This window comes from Phyllobates terribilis, unplaced genomic scaffold (genome assembly GCF_046119375.1).
Source record: "Phyllobates terribilis strain yellow unplaced genomic scaffold, ASM4611937v1 Scaffold_1__5_contigs__length_1240528914, whole genome shotgun sequence".
Lineage (NCBI taxonomy): Eukaryota > Metazoa > Chordata > Amphibia > Anura > Dendrobatidae > Phyllobates > Phyllobates terribilis.
Window position 1 is genome coordinate 664,983,459 of NW_027362761.1, and position 18,665 is coordinate 665,002,123.

An 18,665-nucleotide genomic window follows, 5' to 3' on the forward strand; every position below is an offset into this window, starting at 1 on the left:
ATTAAAAAAAAATTGACGTGGGTCTTCGCCCTATTTTTGTGTCCAGATGCTACAAGTCTTTTAACATTGACTATGGGGTTAGTAATGGGGGTGTCTTATAGACACCTCTCCATTACTAACCTGGGCTTGATGTCAGCTGGCATTATAAGCTGACATCAACCCCAGCCCTATTACCCCACTGCCACCGCTACAGGGCAGTGGGAAGACCGAGGCTAAGTGCCAGAATTGGTGCATCATATGGATGCGCCATTTCTGGGGCGGCTGATGGCTGGTGTTTCTAGCCTGGGAGGGGGCCAATATTCTTGGCACCCTTCCTGGGCTATTAAGATCAGCCCCCAGCTGTTTGCCTAGCCTTTGCTAGCTATTAAAATAGGGAGGACCCCACATCATTTTTTGGGGGGGTTCCCCATTTTAATTGCTGGTTAAGGCTAGGTATTCAGCTGGGAGCTGATATTAGTAGCCTGGGAGGCTCCGTGGGTACTACCCCCTTCCCAGGCTTCAAACATCTGCCCCAGACGTCTGCTTAACCTCCGCTAGAGACTAAAATTACGGGGAACCCTACGCCAATTTTTTTTTTTAATAAATCCTTTATTTTAACACTAAATGACAAGTACAGTAACCAACACTATCACTGTACTTATTATATATGTGACTGACATGTTTCTGTCTATCTAATCTATGTGTGATGCTCTATTCTTTCTAATCTAAATTGTCGGGTACCGATATATGCCGCTGATGAATTGCCGGCCGGCTTTTTTAAAGAGACGGGTGCATGAAAACACTATTATTATTTTTTTTAATAAATCCTTTATTTTAACACTAAATAACAAGTACAGTAACCAACACTGTCAATGTACTTATTATATATGTGACTGACATGTTTCTATCTATCTAATCTATGTGTGATGCTCTATTCTTTCTGTTCTAAATTGTCGAGTACTGGTGTGTGCCGCTGCTGAATTGCTGGCTTTTCATGTTTCACTGTGAGCACTGTTCCCATCGATTTGGGCAATCACTTTAATGCCACAACCACCATGGCTGTGGCATTACAGTGAGTGGCAGACAATCCCTGCATGACTGGTGCTCTAAATAGCGCCAAACATGCAGGACGGGGATCCGAGCTCCCGCCCGAGCATCTTGAAAGTACTGGGCGAGCTCCAAGCATCTCGAGTACTGAGATGCTCGGGCGAGTACCGAGCAGTGGCGAGCATGCTCGCTCATCACTAATAATGAGCGATCAAAACATTGTATCTATCCCAAAATGATATCTATAAAAATGTCAGCTCGGCGCGCAAAAAATAAGCCCTCACCTGGCCCCAGATCCCGAAAAATGGAGATGTTACGAGTCTCGGAAAATGGCACCATTTTTTTCACTACTTAAATAAAAAAGAACCTATACATGTTCTGTGTCTACAAACTCGTAAAGACCGGGAGAATAATAATGGCAGGTCAGTTTTACCATTCAGTGAGCGTGCTAAAAAAACAAGCAACTGTGGAATTGCACTTTTGTTTCAATTTCACCGCACTTTTTTTTGCATTTTCCAGTACACGACATGGAAAAACCAGTGATGTTGTTCAAAAGTACAACTTGTCCCGCAAAAAATAAGCCCTCACATGATCATATTGGCAGAAAAAAAAAGTTATGGCTCTGGGAACAGGGGGTAGCAAAAAACGAAAACGCAAAATACTCCGGTCATGAAGGAGTTAAAGGGGATGCCATATACTGGATGAATACCAGGTTCGGAGACCCCCATTGATCGATCAAAATAATACTTTGAAATAAGCTGCGTGGAGAGTGGTGTGAGGACTCACAGAGCAATGTTTTTAATCTATCTAGTGGGGTATCTGCAGCCCGGAAACCCTCTGAAAGCACATACGGTAATTTCCCTTTGATACAGCAAGACAATGATCCAAAACACCGCTCCAAATCTACTCAGGCATTCATGCAGAGGAACAATTACAATGTTCTGGAATGGCCATCCCAGTCCCCAGACCTGAATATCATTGAACATCTGTGGGATCATTTGAAGAGGGCTGTCCATGCTCGGCGACCATCAAGCTTAACTGAACTGGAATTGTTTTGTAAAGAGGAATGGTCAAAAATACCTTCATCCAGGATCCAGGAACTCATTAAAAGCTACAAGAAGCGACTAGAGGCTGTTATTTTTGCAAAAGGAGGATCTACTAAATATTAATGTCACTTTTCTGGTGAGGTGCCCATACTTATGCACCTGTCAAATTTTGTTTGAATGCAGATTGCACATTTTATGTTAGTACAATAAACCTCATTTCAAGGCAGAAACATTACAGTGTCCAACAGTTATTACATATATCAAACTGAAATAGCTGTTAAAAAAACACCAATTTTTATAAAACATTAAGCTTAAGATTAATAGGGGTGCCCAAACTTTTTCATATAACTGTGTGTAATTTTTGTTTTTTACTGACAGTTACCTTTTGACTTATTCTCGCACCACTGAATAACAAAGGATAGGTATTATTTACACCAAACTATGAAACACTAGTACTTGCCTTACTATTTTGCTATTATTTGTGTTGTGGTTTTTCCTTGGTGGTGGGAAAAATACAGGATCTGGTAGAAAAACGGGAGACTCTAGGTCATCACTAGCTTCAGAAAAACGTAGAGGTCGCTGGCTGGTGATAGTTGTGTGCATAGGGCTGACAAGCTCAGTGTGAAAACTGTCTTCTTGCCCAAACAGTCCACCCGTCCTCTGGAATACAAAATTTTACAATAAAAGAAATTAAGCCAAACAAAATTATATATGATAAATATCAGAATGCACCAAAGCATAATAATGTACATTTTTAATTAATTTGATACAGAAATAAATAAGGGAAATACTTTCTTCTGTTTTATAAGGCATAGCTATTACAAGTCATTTGTATCCTTAACACTTTCCTGTCACAGTATTGCCTTTCTGTGGATTTCCACAAAGCCAGGAAAAGAGAGTGTATCTTCACCTAGAATCACGATCCCAGGGCCCTTGTTGGGATGTTTACTCCTTAATGTTAGCAGCAGCAGGGAGAGAGCAGTGTCAGAGTGTGCTGCAGATCAGGTCAGTTAATTTCTTACATTCCACGGTCAATAGTGACCATGGCATTTAATTTTGGCAGATGGAGATTGCTGCCTTTGCCACTACATTGACTCTCAGCAATGCAATTGTGGGGAGCCGATGATTGCTATGGCAACTGGAGGCATAAAACAAGCTTCTGGGTCTGCCATAGATCAATGCCTAATGAATCGTGCCAGAGGATCAGACTATTTTCTACTAATTTTCATCTGTTTTTCATCCATGTGCAACCCATGTGTCCGTTTGTTACATAAATGTTTGATCCGTTTTCATATATTTACACTAAAAAATGTACATGATCAAATAGTTTCCAAGTTTTATAATAGAAATGTATAAAAATAGCATGCCACTCAGATGTTATATGTGGGATCTGTTTTTTTTTTCCTTTCACCATGAAAGCACCATACATCTCCACCTATAACCACGACTGGGATAGCATGAGAGCCGTCCTCCAAAAATATTGGAGTATCTTGATGGTGGAGCCCCCCCTGAGGGAACACCTGGGGTCTTTTCCATCAATGACACCAAGGAGGTGCCGGAATCTTGGTGATATATTGACCAAGAGCCATTATGTTGCACTGGTAATACGACCCTTTGGCACTGGTGGCCCTATGAGAGGTAACTACAAATGTGGACACTGTGTGGCCTGTCCAAATGTTTTGCGGTGCACCAGCTTTTGTTCAGCTGATGGCCGCAGAACATTTGACATCAGACACCATATCTCCTGTGGTACATCCAACATTATCTACTATGCCACGTGTAGCTGCCCCATGATCTATGTTGGTTTACCCACAAGGGAATTATGGGTCCGCACACGTGAGCACATTCGTGACATTGCAGCAGCCACCTCGGTGAGCGATTTAGCTCAGTTAAAAACAATACCACGGCATTTTAAATTGAAACATAACTGTAATCCCCGTTCTTTCATGGTACGTGGTATTGACGCAATACACATGGGGATACGGGGTGGCAATGCTAAAAAGCTATTGGCTCAGAAAGAGTCTCAATGGATCGTACGATTAAACACTATGACCCCTTACGGCTTAAATGAATCTCTGAGCTTCTCTCCATTCTTATAGCCACAATCCCTGCATCTCTGATTTGGGGTTATATACTCTCCTCATATATGTATACATTGGGTGGTTAGTTATCTATTTTATTGTTTTTAACTGATTTTAATTGTGGCCTTTCTATTTGTGTTTTTGGTTTTAGGAGTATATAGTTTTGGCTGCTCCCCCAATCCTATTTGATTTGGCGAACTCTATGACTGCATTAATTATGGGAAATAAGTCCTTGTGAGAGCACTACGAATCAGACTACACATCTTTGCCAGGATGATGCTGCTGAACATGGCTGATCTATATTATTTTAGTAGTAGCATCTGCATTATTACTGTTATATATCCCTGTATTGTTGTGTTGTCATATTTTTCCGTGGGTGCTCTTTGTTCCCGTTTTTTCCTTCTCATATCTGTAGTTTGGCGGTACTATTCACTGACGTGATGTGCGCATGCGTGTGTGGTGTGGGGGATTGCATCGCGTGCTCGCCTGGTGGTCTTTATGCCTCTCTGCGCTTGCGCGAAGCTTTTTGGGCCGCGCGTGCGCAGTAGCGGCTTGACGGCCGGGTCGCGCGCGGCGCGCCCCTCTCGCCCGCACGCATGCGCCGTTATCAGTTTCATCTCACGTCATGTGACTTGCGGGACATGCCCCCGGTTTAGCTGGCCACTTCCGGGTGCGCATCCTGCATCACAGCTGCATCTAGTTTCATTAATATCAAAGGGATATGGACATATATATATGCCTTGGGGGCGCCATACATCCATTACCCACCCTTGAGAAAGCGGTTTTACCGCGAAACGCGCCTCGGGCTCCGTGTTATCACGACCCTTTCTTCTCTCCCTCTCCCTTCCACCGTGACTGGGAAATTCTTCTACAGGTAACATACTCCTCTTTATAAATTTTGCCCTGATATTTGGTAAATGTTGGTGCGCCCCCTTGATATATGGCAATACCTTGCTCTGCCACATTAAGAGTACCCTTTTACCTGACATCATTGGAATGCTTGTGACGCGCCCCTAGGCCAGTGTCGCGCTGCGTTGCGCACGCGGGAGCTTACCCGGAGCCGGATCTGTTGAGGGTTGTAGTCTTGTGGCGGTGATCCGGTCCGTGCCCAGGGAGTCAGACTAAGTGGCGCTGTTTTAGCGGTAGATGTTGGACGACTACGCCACCCGTTGAGTGCAGCCAGGGAGCTGCTGCTGCAGGGCAGACCGCTGAGGCCGGTGGTAGGATTGTGCAGCGTGATAGTATAACCCCCAACGGGAGGGGTATGGCCTCAGGGCAGCCGACGTGGATGATGGGGGTAGCAGGAACCACTCGGAGACGGTACTGTGTAGTTCAGGGTCTTTACTGGTGACAAAGATAGACCCTCCCGGAGTACTGGCTAGCGATTGGGGCCTGGTCAGTCCTTGAGCAGATGGGATCTCCCCTGGCCAGGCGGAGTTGTAGGCCTCCCAAACTAACGATACTCTTCTGGCTACCTTGCTAGAGGCGGGTATAAGTAGCCCACGTCCCTGAGTGTACCGTGTGGTGCTCACCCGTATGGCCGGTGACTCGGGGCCTTCTAGTAGCTTCCGCTCCACGCGTGTGACCGTGCCTTCGGGTTTCTGGGCCAGAGGACCTGCAATCCCCTGCCGGTCGGTTTCTGCTGCTGGATAGGAGTTAGTCCCCACAGCCTCGGACTCCGGGTCCGGTGATAACTTCTCAGTCAGGGCGAGCTCTGCAGCTGCCAGCCCCTGACTCCTTGTAACACTGCTCCCACAGAGCTCCTGTTGTTTCTTCCTATATTTGCTTCTTTTCTCTGCTTCTTCTCTACTCACTAACCCTGCCTCAGCCCTAGGTTTATATAGGGGAAGTTCTTCCCCTCCCAGGACTGGGCAGGAGGTGTGGCATGCATAGGATCCCTGACCAAGAGACCTCCCACCTGCTCTCAGACATAACATGGCTGTTACTGTGGAAACCAGACCCCTGGGGTGCCACACTTGCATTATATATAGCACATTTATGGTTTCCACTATTTATGTTTTATGTTCTATTTTGGGCTAGTGTGCAATTTTACCAAGGGCTATAACCCCTGTCCTATTAGTGCATATATTGGAGTACTAGTATGTTCCTACTCAGTTACCTTTTACCTACAATTTGTCTGGTCTTAATATTTACCTCTTTACATATGTTTAATAAAGATACTTTTTTTGCAATGATATGCTGAGTTTTCCTCCTCTTTTTTATATGTGATTAGAGACTCTGAAAGAGCGTAGATCTGTGCAAGATTTCATGTTTTGTAACCTGGAGGAATGCAAAAATCGGGTGCTTCCAGTTCATAAGAATTTACTTTCCCTGATCAAAAAAGAATGGAAGAGACCTGTAAAGAAGGTTACGATTCCTAGTACCCTTTAAAGGAAATACTCATTTGAGGAAAATCTGAGTGAGATGTGGGAAAAATCCCCCAAAATTGATGTTGCCATTGCAAGGGTTTATAATAATAAATGTGGTCCTTTCCTTTGAGGATTTAGGGTCTCTAAAAGATCCATTAAATAGGAAAGCTGACATATTCGCAGGGGAACATGGGAGGTGGCACCCGGTTCATTTAAGCCAAGTATGGCGGCCACTTGCCAGATCCCAGGTTAAATGGCTTCAGGAGCTGGAGTCCCAGATAAGGAACAAATGTCCCAGAGAACAACTTTTATGTACATTACCCACTGTTCAGAAAGCAGCTGAGTTCCTTGAGGATGCATCAGTGGATAGTGTTAGGTTTGCTCCCCCCAGCTGTGGTCTTTCAAACTCTGCACGCAGAGCCCTCTGGCTTAAAAAATGGTCAGCAGACTTTTAATTCAAAATGAAACTATGTGAGATTCCTTGCGAGGGTGACTATTTGGTACAGTCTTAGATGAGATACTAGAAAAGGTGGCAGATAAAAGAGGAATTTTCCACCTCCTCTTCAGAAATATAGACCTTTCGTGGGTCAGCAACCAGAGGAAGAGGGAGAAGCCTGAGAGAAGATAGTTGAAGGGGTGGACAGCCCTGGGGAAGAGAGAAGGGTCAAACTAAGGGATTCCTATTTAATAAATCTAGCACCTATAAAGGAGGACGACCCAAACAACGATAATGCCAGACTTCCAGTGGGGGGAATTAAAAATGTTTTTTTATCAATGGGCTTTACTTCACACTACCTGATGGATAGTGAATACTCTTTCCAGGGGCATCAGACTGAATTTTTCTTCTTTTCCCCCACACCGATGATTGAAACTCTGGTAGTTTTATGGTAGTTTCCCTACTGTAAAGTGTGAAAAAGAGGTCTTACAATTAATAAAGAAACAGGTGTTAGTCAGAGTGCCAGAACCAGAAGAAGGACAAGAGTTTTACAGCAATCTATTTCTAATAAGAAAACCAGATGATTCCTACAGAACCATAATTAATTTAAAAGCCCCAAATTGTTAATCTACAGTGAAGCTTATGCTCCCTTTTTGTTTCATGGATGTATTAAGCTTAAAAGATGCGTATTTTCACATTCTGATCCACTCAGACCACAAAAAATATCTGAGTGGCAGTAGAATTCCAAGGTGACTTTCTGCAACTGCAATATCAGTGCCTACCCTTTGAGGTGTCTCTGGCACCCAGAATCTTTACCAAGACAGTGGTTGAGATGACATCTTATATAAGGAAGAGAGACATCTTAATAGAGCCATATCTAGATGACTTTCTAATCAAAGGAGACTCAGAAAAAGCCTTTTCAATAGCAGTCAAACAAATTTTATCCATCCTGACAAGGTAAGGGTGAATAGAGAACAAAGAAAAGCCAAGACGGGAGCCACTTCAGGTTCAAGTTTTTTGGGGCGTCTGCCTAGACGCTATTTATCAGCGATGTTTTCTCCCATCAGAGAAGATTCAAAAGTTCAGACAAAAAATCCTAAGTTCAACAAGAATATGTCATCTCAGGAAGAGAAGCCATGTCTTCACTAGGATCCCTAATGGCCACGATTCCAGCAGTTCAGTGGGCTCAGTTCCACACAAGAAATCTACAGTGATAGATCATGGCAATACAGCCCATGATAGATCAGTTAGATAACAAATTTCAACTGTCTATAGCGTTCCAGACTCACTAAGGTGTTGGATGGACACAGAAAACCTCTTAAAAGGGGTTCCTTGAATAATACTGGAACCAATGGTAATTACCACGGATGCAAGTCCAGTAGATTGGGGTGCCCGCCTAGAGAGGTTTTGTTTTCAAGGACTATGGGATTCCGGAATAAAAGTAAGTCCTCCAGCCTTAAAGAACTGACCACAGTCAGAAAGGCCTTACAGGAAACCTTGAAATGGAGTACAGGAAGGAATGTGTAATTCTATCAGACAACACAACAGCAGTGACCTATTTGAATTACCAATGGGAAACCAGATCAGGTACATTAATGTCAGAGGTAGAAAGAATTTTTTGTAAAATTACATTTTTTATTTCTATTGGGCCGACATTTAAAGGGATCAGAAAATATAATTGCCGACTACCTAAGTCGCTATTTGCTAAGTCAAGGGGAATGGGCCATAAACTGGAAAATTTTCGAGCAAATTTGTTTAGCATGGGGTCTTCCGGAAGTAAATTTATTTGCTACCAGAAGAAATCGCCAGGTAGAACATTTTTTTTCACTAAACCCAAGTGAGTTCCCAAATGGGGTAGACGCACTTCTACAGTAATGGGATTTTCAGTTGACTTATGCCTTTCCACCCTTTCCCCAAATCCGGATAGTATTGAAAATAATCTGTGAAGACAAAGCCAGAGTAATATTAATTGCCCCCTTCTGGCCGGAAAGGGCCTGATATACCTGGCTAAGCGTCATGTCAGTCTCGGACCCTTGTATTCTACTCAACGTTCCAGAATGCCTGTCCCAGGGTCCAGTGACCCACTCTCACGTTCCCAGCTTACATCTGATGGCCTGGAACTTGAAAGGTGATTGTTAACAGCCAGGGGGTTCTTGCAGAATTTAATTTCCACTCTCCTGTTGAGTAGAAAGAAAGTTACCTCCCTTAAATACAAAAAAATCTGGAATAAGTTTTTAGAATTTTCTGGTCAGGTCATGACCACCCAAAATCAACTAGTTTCCATTTCAGAAGTATTAGAATTCTTCCAGAAAGGGCTAGAGAGAGGCCTCTCCACTAGCTCTTTAAAAGTTCAAGTACCAGCCTTAGGAGCATTGTTTGACCACAAAATTGCTGATCAGCCATGGGTACATAGGTTTATTAAGGCATCCTTTTAATCTAGACAAGTAGCCAGTCCGTGGGTTGCCCCCTGGGATCTGAATTTAGTTTTAAATGATCTTACAAAAGCCCCTTTCAAACCTTTATCACCTAATACTATTAGGGTGCTTACACTAAAAACAATACTTCTGGTGGCACTAACCTAAGCCAGGCGGGTAAGTGAGTTATAGGCTATTTTGATCAACCCCCCTGTCAGGGAAATATTGAGAAAATATTAACAATTTCTCCCAAAACTCTGAAGCCCCTCTCACCCCTCCCTTATACCTCATCTGTCACAAGAGAAGAGCTGACAGTCCAGCATCTGTCTCTCTGCAAATTATCACCTACATTAGAAGTGACTTGTAAAGCTATAACCTAATTAAAATGCGAGGGTCTTTCTCCCTGGCAGAAACAGGGGATGATTAGACACAGGCTTGCGATCAATTTGCACGTAACTGTTGAAACTTGATTCCCGGGACGTCAAAGGGAGTTTTAGCCAAAGCCCCAGTCCGACCAGAGCCGATATGAAATATGGAATAACTGAAGTTCCATAATTCTGATAATAATGGGACCCATATTTTTAGTGGCAGGGTCAGCCAAGGAAAAAGATGCTTATTTTTTCGCAGCTGTAATCCCCTCCAGGGAGCTGTGGCGCAAAAGTAACAAAATAGCAGATCACAACTACGCCATGTGTGGTCTCTAAATGAAGGTAAATTCATAATGGAAAATATAGTTTCACTTGCAAGCTTCTGCGAGCAACCAGGGATGAGTTATCACAGAAATTAGCGTTTTTAATAAAAACATGAAGGGTAGGGCCCAGCCCACATGATGTCGGCATAAGGGGCGTGTGGGTAGGTCCCCTATTTGGCATAAAAGAGCCGACTGAAGAATGATCCATATTCTTTGCCAGGGGGTATAGGTACTATAAGTAACAGATCCTGTTCGATAACAGTTTAATCAAATCATGGAGCCCCTCCTCCACCTATATTGAATCGTCTCAGTGATCATATAGTAAGTCTTCTTTATTTCTGTTTTATTTTGTGTAACTGTCTATTCTGTATTGTAATTGTCCCCTTTATAAAATCCTTGTATATTTTTCCTAAACACTGCCTCCCTTTTGGATTAAATATAAAATGTAATAGTTCTGTTTCTTTAGTTCTGTAATTGTTCCCTCCCCCGAAGTCATATGCTACCAGAACGCAGGCATCTTCCCAGGCCTGTATTATATTTCAAATCTGGATGGTGGTGGCAGCGAATAATATTAATAACTGGGCTATCGTGAAGCTGACAGTGACCGTATGGGGGCGTATACACATATTCCATGCGTTGGAATCTGGAGGTGTGACGCCGTGCGCTCCCTGGTCTCTTGCCGATACCTACATAGTGAGTAGTGGGGACCGTGTGCTCACAGATCCCTGACGAAATCCTGACAGAGTGACGGCAACGGTGAGATATTGTATGAAATCCCCGGTGCCGTCTCTGTGAGTCCCTGACACCCCCTTGAACAAAGATCTTGGAAGACAGGATGATATTGAGGCTGGATCCGGCATTCTCTAGATTTTACAGAAGTCAGGAAATAGTTCTTTCTTCATTTTGTGATAAACCAAAACCCCATGGGGAAATAGTGTTTCACTCCCTGGATGTTTGAAGGTGTATTCTAAGATGCCTTAGAGACCGGAGGAAGTCCCCAGCCATGTTTATTCTTTTTCATGGACCAAATAGGAGTAAAGGGGCCACTAAGTTCACGATCGCTAGATGGGTTAGGATGGACATAACCTTTGCCTATTCTTCCTCTGACCGAGATCCCCCTCCGGGAATTAGAGCACACACTACGACGGCCATAGCTACCTCTTGGGCTGTAAGATCTAATGCCTCAATTGATCAAATCTGCAAGGCAGCAGTCTGATCATAACCTTCCACCTTATTTAAGCACTACATGTTGGATCTAGGGCTCTCTGATCTTTCCTTTGGGAGAAAGATTCTTTCAGCGGTGGTCCCTCCCTAGGGATTTTTTCTATTTTAATCTCTCTGTACAGTGCTGTCATGATGAAGGAGAAAGATGATAATTGCTTACAGGTAGATTGATTTTCCAGAACCATGACAGCACCGTGCTAGGTTCCTCCCTTATATTTCTGATGATGGAAGGCTTTCCTCTTTGTCACAAAATAGTTTTTGCATAGAATATTACATGGTGAAGGTTAATAGCCATTTTGTAAAATATTACATGGTGAAGGTTAATAGCCATTTTGTAGAATATTACATGGTGAAGGTTAATAGCCATTTTGTACATACATATATATACACTGCTCAAAAAAATAAAGGGAACACTTAAACAACACAATGCAACTCCAAGTCAATAAGACTTCTGTGAAATCTACCTGTCCAGTTATGAAGCAACACTGATTGTGAATCAATTTCTCCTGCTGTTGTGCAAATGGAACAGACAACTGGTAGAAATGCTAGGCAATTAGCAAGATACCCCCTATAAAGGAGTGATTCTGCAGGTGGTGACCACAGACCATTTCTCTGTTCTCATCCTTTTTGGCTGTTGTTTTGGTCACTTATTCATTTTGCCATTGCTCTCACCCCTAGAGGTACAGTAGCATGAGGGGTGTCTACAGTACAACCCACAGAAGTTGCTCAGGTAGTGCAGTTCATCCAGGATGGCACATCAGTGCGAGCTGTGGCAAGAAGGGTAGCTGTGTCTGTCAGCACAGTGTCCAGAGCAAGGAGCTGATACCAGGTGATGTGGAGGGAGCCATAGGAGGGCAACAACCCAGCAGCAGAACCGTTACCTCCTCCTTTGTACAAGGAGTAACAGGAGGAGTACTGCAAGAGCCCTGCAAAATGACCTCCAGAAGGCCACAAATGTTCAGGTGTCTGCACAAACGGTTAGAAACCGACTCCATGAGGGTGGTATGAGGGCCCAACGTCCACAGATGGGAGTTGTGCTCACAGCCCAACACCGTGCAGGACGCTTGGCATTTGCCACAGAACACCAGGATTGGCAAAGTCGTCACTGGCGCCCTGTGCTCTTCACAGATGAAAGCAGGTTCACACTGAGCACATGTGACAGACTTGAGTCTGGAAACGCCGTGGAGAGCGATCTGCTGCCAGCAACATCCTTCAGCATGACCGGTTTGGCAGTGGGTCAGTAATGGTGTGGGGTGGCATTTCTTTGGAGGCCGCACAGCCCTCCATGTGCGCGCCAGAGGTAGCCGGACTGCCATTAGGTACCGAGAGGAGATCCTCAGACCCCTTGTGAGACCATATACTGGTGCGGTTGGCCCTGGGTTCCTCATAATGCAGGACAATGCCAGACCTCATGTGGCTGGAGTGTGTCAGCAGTTCCTGCAAGATGAGGGAATTGAAGCTATGGACTGGCCCGCCCGTTCCCCAGACATGAGTCCGATTGAGCACATCTGGGAAATCATGTCTCGCTCCATCCACCAACGTCACGTTGCACCACAGACTGTCCAGGAGTTGGTGGATGCTTTAGTCCAGGTCTGGGAGGAGATCCCACAGGAGACCATCCGCAACCTCATCAGGAGCATGCCCAGGCGTTGTAAGGAGGTCATACAGGACGGGGACGCAACACACAATACTAAGCCTCATTTTGACTTGTTTTAAGCACATTACATCAAAGTTGGATCAGCCTGCAGTGTGTTTTTCCACTTTAATTTTGGGGGTGACTCCAAATCCAGGCCTCCATTGGTTAATAAATTTGATTTCCATTGATGAGTTTTGTGTGATTTTGTTGTCAGTACATTCAACTTTGTACAGAACAAAGTATTCAATGAGAATATTTCATTCATTCAGATCTAGGATGTGTTATTTGAGTGTTCACTTTATTTTTTTGAGCTGTGCGTATATATATATACAGTACAGACCAAAAGTTTGGATACACCTTCTCATTTAAAGATTTTTCTGTATTTTCATAACTATGAAAATTGTACATTCACACTGAAGGCATCAAAACTATGAATTAACACATGTGGAATTATATACTTAACAAAAAAGTGTGAAACAACTGAAAATATGTCTTATATTCTAGGTTCTTCAAAGTAGCCACCTTTTGCTTTGATGACTGCTTTGCACACTCTTGGCATTCTCTTGATGAGCTTCAAGAGGTAGTCACCGGAAATGGTCTTCCAACAATCTTGAAGGAGTTCCAGAGATGCTTAGCACTTGTTGGCCCTTTTGCCTTCACTCTGCGGTCCAGCTCACCCCAAACCATCTCAATTGGGTTCAGGTCTGGTGACTGTGGAGGCCAGGTCATCTGGCGTAGCACCCCATCACTCTCCCTCTTGGTCAAATAGCCCTTACACAGCCTGGAGGTGTGTTTGGGGTCATTGTCCTGTTGAAAAATAAATGATGGTCCAACTAAACGCAAACTGGATGGAATAGCATGCCGCTGCAAGATGCTGTGGTAGCCATGCTGGTTCAATATGCCTTCAATTTTGAATAAATCACCAACAGTGTCACCAGCAAAGCACCCCCACACCATCACACCTCCTCCTCCATGCTTCACGGTGGGAACCAGGCATGTAGAGTCCATCCGTTCACCTTTTCTGCATCGCACAAAGACACGGTGGTTGGAACCAAAGATCTCAAATTTGGACTCATCAGACTAAAGCACAGATTTCCACTGGTCTAATGTCCATTTCTTGTGTTCTTTAGCCCAAACAAGTCTCCTCTGCTTGTTCCCTGTCCTTAGCAGTGGTTTCCTACCAGCTATTTTACCATGAAGGCCTGCTGCACAAAGTCTCCTCTTAAGAGTTGTTGAAGAGATGTGTCCGCTGCTAGAACTCTGTGTGGCATTGACCTGGTCTCTAATTTGAGCCGCAGTTAACCTGCGATTTCTGAGGCTGGTGACTCGTATAAACTTATCCTCAGAAACAGAGGTGACTCTTGGTCTTCCTTTCCTGAGGCGGTCCTCATGTGAGCAAGTTTATTTGTAGCGCTTGATGGTTTTTGCAACTGCATTTGGGGACACATTCAAAGTTTGCCCAATTTTTCGGACAGACTGACCATCATTTCATAAAGTAATGTTGGCCACTCGTTTTTCTTTACTTAGCTGCTTTTTTCTTGCCATAATACAAATTCTAACAGTCTATTCAGTAGGACTATCAGCTGTGTATCCACCTGACTTCTGCACAACACAACTGATGGTCCCAACCCCATTTATAAGGCAAGAAATCCCACTTATTAAACCTGACAGGGCACACCTGTGAAGTGAAAACCATTTCCGGTGACTACCTACTACCGTGCCGCAGGTGAGGTTCAGAGAGATGACCATTAAGATTGGTAAAGTTGAACTGCCGGCACAGGGAGTGATCATTGTGGACATTGACCGTCGAGAAAGTCACCCTAAAATAATCTTGGGTACTAACGTCATTGAAAATTGTCTTTCAGAAGTGATCGTAATTTTGCAGCAGGTGGCGATGAATGCGAGCTCCAGCCAACAGAGGGTCCTCCAGAAGGAGATAAGAGCCCTGATGAGACGGCAACAGGTAGAACTTTCTGGTGTTGAGATCGGTAGCGTGAGGATGAGCGACCCGTTCCCCATTGTCATGCCTCCCAAAAGTGAGATGATGATCTGGTGTCGGACTGCAATCGGGTTAAGAGGGAGAGACTACCAAGCCATGGTAGAACCCGTGTACTCAGACAGCAGGCCCACCATTTTGACAGCCCGGGGGGTGGTTGATGTCCGCCATGGAAGGGTGCCCGTCCGGATCTTATACATTGGGGAAAGGGAAGTATACTTGCCCCGGTACGCTACACTAGCCAAATTTTTTGCCGTCAAACACAATGCTCTCAGGGTTGTAGAACCCTTGCCTCCATCTCCCCCGGTGGAGGGTAATGGCTCCCAGAAACCTAAGGAGGACTGGTGCTAGAAACTCCACGTGGGTGCTGACTCCACTCCCTTGCACCAAAAACAAGGAGTCTACCGGGTGGTTCAGGAGTACGAGAGAATCTTTAGTAAGCACCCGCTAGAATTCGGCAGGGTGAAAGAGGTAGAACACCACATCCCCATGAGGAGCCACCCACCAATAAAAGAGAGATACAGACATGTACCCCCTGCACATTATCAGAACGCAAAGGGCATGCTGAGAGAAATGAAAGAAGCCGGGGTCACTAGAGACAGCTGTAGCCCCTGGGCAGCCCCCTTGGTTCTGGTAAAAAAGAAAGATGGTACCATGAGAATGTGCGTGGACTATAGACAAATCAATCTTATCACCCATAAAGACGCGTACCCGTTACCTAGGATAGAGAAGTCTTTAGCCGCACTAAAATCAGCTAATTTCTTTTCTACTTTGGACCTTACTAGCAGGTACTGGCAGGTTCCTGTGGCAAAGGCTGACAAGGAGAAGACCGCGTTCACCACCCCGATGGGATTAAGTGAATTCAACTGTATGCCATTCGGGCTCTGCAACGCACCCGGGACCTTTCAGAGGCTGATGGAATGCTGTCTAGGGCACCAAAACTTCGAGACGGTCCTACTTTACCTGGGCGACGTGATCGTCTATTCGAAGACCTACGAGGACCATCTAAAACACCTGGCATAGGTGTTCGAAGCCCTGGCAGGCTATGGCATGAAAGTTAAACCCTCCAAGTGCCATCTGTTAAAGCCGAAGGTACAGTACCTGGGGCACGTGGTGAATGCAGAAGGAGTAGTCCCTGACCCCGACAAGGTCACAGTAATCAAGAGCTGGCCAAGCCCTTCAAACATCAAAGAAGTGAGGCAGGTCCTCGGGTTGGTAGGCTACTACCGAAGGTTCATCCCCGGGTTCACAAAGATGGCGGCTCCAATGCAGGACCTCCTAATAGGTCAATCTAAATCCAGAAGTCAAAAGCCACCCTTCAAGTGGGACAAGTTGGAAGAGGAGTCCTTCCGCCAGTTGAAGATGGTTCTCACCGGGGGATGAGATCCTGGCCTACCCCGATTATGGCCAGCCTTTTATCCTCCACACAGACACCAGTAATGTGGGGCTGGGAGCCGTACTGTCGCAAAACCAACAGGGCAGAGAAACGGTGATCGCGTACGCCAGCCGGAAGCTGAGGCCCACCGAGAGAAACCTGGAGAATTATAGCTCCTTCAAGCTAGAATTCTTGGCAGTGGTGTGGGCCGTCACAGAACAGTTGAAACATTCCCTGGCCTCTGCAAAGTTCACTGTGTACACGGACAACAACCCGTTGACACACCTGGACAATGCAAGACTTGGTGCCCTAGAACAGGGGTGGATGGAACGGCTATCAAATTATGACTTCACAATCAAATACCGGGCAGGCAGAACCAACGCCAATGCAGACGCCCTATCAAGAATGCCCCACCTACCCGAAGGAGAAGAAGACTCGGAAAAGCTGGAGGAAGTAGAGCTCCCTGCTTTCCACCAGTATGGGGCCACTCAGTATTCTCACCGGGTAAGAGACAAAGACCTAACCACCGTCATGTTCAACCCCTTACCCCACCACAGCTGGGCTGAAACGCAAGATAGTGACCCTGCAGTTCGCCTGGTGAAAGACCTGTTAACCCAGGCAGACGCTAGCCCTGGCCCGGATGCTCCAGAGGAAGCCAAGCAGTTATGGAAGGAGAAAAGCAGGCTATTCCTCTATGAAGGTAAGCTGTGCAGAAGGCTTGTCAACCACCGGACGCACGAGCTGACCTGGCAGGTAGTGGTCCCGAGACGGGATGCAGCAATGGTCCTGGAGGCTTACCATGACAGAGTGGGACACTTCGGGTGGAAGAAACTGGAGTTCCTACTGAGAGAGCGGTTCTACTGGATCGGTATGAGAGGGGCCATAGAGAAGTGGTGCAGGGACTGCGGCCCATGTCACCTCAGAAGGAACGACCGTACCAGCCAGAAGACACCCTTGAGGCCCATCGTCACCAGGCAGCCTCTTGAGCTGGTAGCTCTGGACCATGTGAAGTTGGCTCCAAGCCGGTCCGGCTACATCTATTCCCTCACGATTGTGGACCATTACTCCCGGTTCTTGGTGGTCTTCCTGGTTAAAGACTTGACAGCCCAAACAGCGGCCAGAGCCTTCCAACAACACTTCTGCCATCCACACGGGTATCCGGAACAGGTCTTGACAGATCAAGGTCCAGCGTTTGAGGCGGAAGTCTTCCAGGAGTTCTGCAACCTCTACGGCTGTAGGAAGATTCAGACAACGCCTTACCACCCGCAAACCAATGGGCTGTGTGAGAAAATGAATAATATTGTCATTGATCTCCTCAAGACGTTGCCCCTGGAAGAACGCAGCCTGTGGCCGGAGAAGCTGCCAGACCTGATAGACTTGTACAACCATATCCCGGTGAATGCTACCAACTGCACCCCGGCTTACCTGATGCGAGCAAGACCAGGTAATCTGCCTATGGACCAGGAGATGGGAGTCCTGACACTGAGGACACCTCCCCAGATGCGGACTGGGATACGGAACGGTGGCTACAGTACAAGAAGGTACAGGAGAGTGTGGAGAGGAGTCTGGCTCAAGCGAGAGAAAAACAAGAGAGGCTCTTCAACCAACATGGCCCTGGAACCTGGTGAGCAGGTCCTGAAGCGGAAGAGAAGGCTTCACAAGCTAGATGACCAGTGGGAGAGCGACCCGTACACAGTAGTGCCGTCCAACCACGACAACCCGAAAGTATGTGTAATTACCAAGGATGGAGGAGAAACCACTAGCACTGTCTCCAGAGACCACCTAAAACAGTGCCCCGAGCAACTGCAGAGTCCAAGTGACGATCAAGGTGACCTTGAACCCGCAGAGGACAAGGAAGAAATGGTCAGCACCGTTCTCGGAGAGTACCCCCGGTCCTGGACTCGGATAAACGATGCCATAGCGGTACCCGTCCTACACTTCCTTCAGCCTACCCAGCAAGAGCCTACAGGAGAGCAGGAAGAACAAGAGGAACAAGCAGCCCCGGAGGCAGAAGAACCCATGCCAGCAGCCCAGGAGAGTCAACCCTCTGGTGACAGTGAGCCTGCCATGCCTGCGGTAAGCCAAAGGACCCGCAGACAGCTGCCTGCCCTGCCTGTAAACCCAGCTAGTAGCTGTACCCTAAATGATAGTGGGGAAAGCCAGGTTAGACCACCACCAGACAGTGGGTTATGCAGGTCAACCCGGAGCACTAGGGGTCAAGTACCAGCTCGCTGGAAGATCTAAGTACAAAGTCTACATTTACCTGTAAATATTTAATGTTTTATGGTTGTTACCTGATAATTAATAATGTTTTTCCAGTTTTTCCTAGTTCAATGGACTGACAGGTCATGGACACTGAATGGCCGGAACT

At 45.8% G+C, this 18,665-nt stretch overlaps 1 protein-coding gene across 1 annotated transcript in view; it reads right to left on the reverse strand.

Annotated features, from left to right (window-relative positions):
- Window positions 1-18,665, reverse strand: part of CACNA1S (calcium voltage-gated channel subunit alpha1 S) — a 1,485,309-nt gene that overhangs the window by 78,346 nt on the left and 1,388,298 nt on the right. The window contains exon 40 of the mRNA XM_073685020.1: window positions 2,533-2,732. Coding sequence (XP_073541121.1) covers window positions 2,533-2,732 — 200 coding nt within the window. The remainder of the gene's footprint in view (window positions 1-2,532; window positions 2,733-18,665) is intronic.